At 40.3% G+C, this 4,295-nt stretch overlaps 1 protein-coding gene across 1 annotated transcript; it reads right to left on the bottom strand.

Annotated features, from left to right (window-relative positions):
* Positions 1-3,179: 3,179 nt before the first annotated feature.
* On the bottom strand, positions 3,180-3,667 carry LOC122898771 (histidine triad nucleotide-binding protein 1-like). The gene has a single exon (XM_044236456.1). The coding sequence runs from the start codon at positions 3,665-3,667 to the stop codon at positions 3,299-3,301; it is 369 nt and encodes a 122-aa protein (XP_044092391.1). The 3' UTR covers positions 3,180-3,298.
* Positions 3,668-4,295: the final 628 nt, after the last annotated feature.

Genomic DNA, 4,295 nt, shown 5'->3' with positions numbered 1-4,295 from the left:
GAACAATAGTATAAGGTGTAACTTTTTGGCAGTTCAAGGAAGCCATGTGGAGGCAAATCTGATGGAGATATTTCCTACAGTATTTAACACAATAAGGGCTAGTCTACCGATTTTTATTCAGTAGAACACAGATGGAGGATAATGCCAGTGAAAGTCACACTGTATTTTTTTAATGCGTCAAATTTTTGCCATGTTTCAAGGCCTGAAGTTGTTAGGGATTTAGCTGAGGCTACTTTGGTTCATTGTACCTAGCAGAGAATGTTTCTAGGCCCTTGTCAAATATCAGCTGGGGGCCACATTAGTGAAGTACAATGGGTTAGTTTCATTCCCTCTGACTCTTAGATCCTAGAAGTTGAGAAGGGGAAGAGAGGGTCAAATTAGTTTCTGGTACAAGAGAGGTGGGAAGAGTGCCTGAGTGGCCCAGTCCATTGAGTATCCAGCCCTTGGTCTCAGTTCAGGTCTTGCTCTCAGGGTTGTGAGTTTGTGAGTTTGAGCTCCACGCTGGGCCTGGAGCCTACCTCAAAAAAAGAAAAAGAGTGAGGTGGGAGAGAATTATATCTATTGTGCCAGTCAATGGTCTCTTGACTATTTTCTTGCCCCTTTCCCCCAGTTTTAGGAAAAATAGAATGACTTCTCACAAACTATAAGATACATCCTTTTAAAATCAGTTTTCGATGGAGGACATTGGGAGATGGAGAGGAGAAGTGAGTTGGGGGAAATTGGTGGGGGAGACAAACCATGAGAGACAGTGGACTCTGAGAAACAAACTGAGGGTTTTGGATGGGAGGAGGGTGAGGGGTTGGGTGAGCCTGGTGGTAGTATGAAGGAGGGCATATATTGCATGGAACACTGGGCGTGGTGCATAGACAATGAATTCTGGAACACTGAGAAGAAATAAAATGATAAAGAAATGGGAAGAAATCAGTTTTCAGACTTTTGCACTATTTGACAGTTTTTTATTCCTCATCCTTTAAATTTTTGCACTGGAACCTTAAGTATAGATGTACCTATTGTTTCAAAATATTTGCAATAATCTAACATCTGTTCCTCTGTTTTACATATCAAGTGATCTCTAAAGTGGATTCTCAAGTATTTACAGCTGCAGGTATCTTACATAGGTAAATGGAAATTGCCCTGGCATTAGGAGACATATGATATGTGGTTAGTTTTATGTGTTAACTTGGCTGGGCCATGGTGCCCAGATATTTCATAAGACATTCTTCTGAATGTTTCTGTGAAAGTATTTTTTGGATAAGAGTAACATTTAAATCAGTGGAGTTTGAATAAAGTAGATTACCCTCCATAATATGGGTAAGTCTCATCCAGTCAGTTGAAGGCTTTAACTGAACAAAAACTGACCTCTCCAGAATAAGAATGAATTCTGCCAGCAGAACTGCTTTGGGCTAGAACTGAAACTATTCTGGGTCTTCAGCCTACTGGCTGTAGAGCATGGTCTCTCTCTCTCTCTCTCTGTGTATATATAAGTAAATTTGTTTTTATTTTTCAATTTAAATTTAATTAGCCAAAGTATACTACATCATTAATTTCAGATGTAGTGTTCATTGATTTGTCAGTTGTGCATAATACCCAGTGCTCATCACATCGCGTGCCCACCTTAATGCCCATCACCCAGTTATCCCATCCCCCCATCCCCCCTGTCTTCTGCAACCCTCAGTTTGTTTCCCAGTGTCAAGAGTCTCTCGTGGTTTGTCTCCCTCTCTGATTTCTTCCCATTCAATTTTCCCTCCCTTCTGTGATCCTCTGTGTTTATTTCTCATATGCCACATGATATTATTCCATATAATTATTTTTCTTTGATTGGCTTATGTATGAGCATAATACCTGCCAGTTCCATCCACATTGATGTAAATGGTAGGTATTTATCCTTTCTGATGGCTGAGTAATATTCCATTGTTGTATACATATATATATATATTTATTTGTATAGATATCTATATTTAGATACTTAGATATATTTATACCCTGTATTTCCTATTGGTTATGCTTCTCTGGAGAACCCTAATTCATATGAAAATGCATATGATTTATTTCTATTTGCAATTCTATCTTTCTCATTGTACTGGGACATTTGTCTTTTGCCTTTTATTCTAAGTTCTTTCAAAATTCTGCCATCTCTCTTCTTTTATAAAGATTTTATTTACTTATTTTAGAGAGAGAGATAGAGAAAACATGTGAGAGGGGGGCAGACAGAGAGGGAGAGAGAGAATCTTTTTATTTTATTTTATTTTTTTGTTAAATTGATTTATTTATTTTCAGAAAAACAGTATTCATTATTTTTTCACCACACCCAGTGCTCCATGCAATCCATGTTCTCTATAATACCCACCACCTGGTACCCTGACCTCCCACCCCCCCCCGCCCCGCCAATTCAAACCCCTCAGATTGTTTTTCAGAGTCCATAGTCTCTCATGATTCACCTACCCTTCCAATTTACCCCAACTCCCTTCTCCTCTCTAACTCCCCTTGTCCTCCATGATATTTGTTATGCTCCACAAATAAGTGAAACCATATGATAATTGACTCTCTCTGCTTGACTTATTTCACTCAGGATAATCTCTTCCAGTCCCGTCCATGTTGCTACAAAAGTTGGGTATTCATCCTTTCTGATGGAGGCATAATACTCCATAGTGTATATGGACCACATCTTCCTTATCCATTCGTCCGTTGAAGAGCGTCTTGGTTCTTTCCATAGTTTGGCGACCATGGCCATTGCTGCTATAAACATTGGGGTACAGATGGCCCTTCTTTTCACTACATCTGTATCTTTGGGGTAGATACCCAGGAGTGCAATTGCAGGGTCATAGGGAAGTTCTATTTTTAATTTCTTGAGGAATCTCCACACTGTTCTCCAAAGAGGCTGCACCAACTTGCATTTCCACCAACAGTGGAAGAGGGTTCCCCTTGGGAGAGAGAGAATCTTAAGCAGACTCCACACTGAGCATGGAAACTGCTGAGGGGCTCAATCTCACAACCCCAAGATGAAGACCCAAGACAAAATCAAGAGCTGGACGCCCAACTCTCGTTGGTGCCCCAAAGCTAAGTAACTCTAACTTCTTTTATCTAAAAGTTTGGGATTGTTATGAATTTTATTTTTTTTGTTGTTGTTGTTTTAACCATGCAACATTGTCTTTTATTATGTATGGCTTTTAAAAATTATTTCCTCAATCTCTCCATATATAGGCAAAAGGAAGTATATTGTTTAACCTACAGAACTGGGAAATATTGACCACTGCCTAGAGGAGGGAAAATCAACCCTAAAACAAGCTTAACCAGGAGGTCAATTCATCTGCCGACCTCCAAGAACATGGAGATGAACATGATAGACAGACTGTCCTCCATCTGAACCTTCATTCACCACCATTCGATAACCCTTCTTCAGGCCCAAATCAGCAGCACATTTCTTGCCAACAATCATTAAATGTCCAAGAAGACTTTCATCATCATCTTCTGCTACAGAAATCTGGGATATATGTTTCTTGGGTATCACCAGAAAATGAGTTGGTGCTTGAGGGGAAATGTCATGGAAAGCAAGACACTGGTCATCCTCAAAAATGATTTTGGCTGGGATTTCCTTGTGAATGATCTTCCCGAAGATTGTGGCGCCACCAGGCCGCGTGGCCTGAGCCTTGCCGATCTCATTTACCATCTCGGCCTCCCTCTCGCGCGGCCGCCCTGGGCAGAAGCTCGAGAGGAGGGACGATTGTTATGAATTTTAGTCCAAAATATTGACCTGCAAAAATGTCACATTCCTTAATTTCGCTAAGACTCAGATCTGCTTTAAGCCTCCACCTACAGCATGGCACTCACCTCTGGAATCTCCTTCCCCATTCTGTTAGTTTACACAAGAATGTTAGTGTTATCATCACACTGGGGAGGAACTAATTAATCCAAGGTTGTTGGCAGTGTCACTGAAATTTCTCTGCTATTTGATACAGTTTTTCTGAAGGTGGTCCTCTGGTTTAAGTCAATTGTTTCTTCGAGATGAGTCAGCTGCTTCTCACAGTGACCATAGATTTTCTTGAAAAGGACTTCATTATTATTATTATTTATTATTTGTGGTGCTTGTTTATTTTCTTCTGTAAGCATCTCATTGGAATTCATATGCAGTCGCATATGGGGCTAACTCTCTTCCATGTTTAATCCTACTTCCAATTCTTGTCCCTTCCCTTTGTTTTAGAAAGTCTCCTCCAGTCCTCTGGATTGCCTAACACTGTCTCACTCAAAGCATTAGTCTCATGTCTCCCTCTCAGGGAAGACTTAGATTTTTAGAGAAG

Source organism: Neovison vison, chromosome 1, assembly GCF_020171115.1.
Source record: "Neovison vison isolate M4711 chromosome 1, ASM_NN_V1, whole genome shotgun sequence".
Taxonomy (NCBI): Eukaryota; Metazoa; Chordata; class Mammalia; order Carnivora; family Mustelidae; genus Neogale; species Neogale vison.
This window is presented reverse-complemented; position numbering and strand designations above follow the sequence as displayed.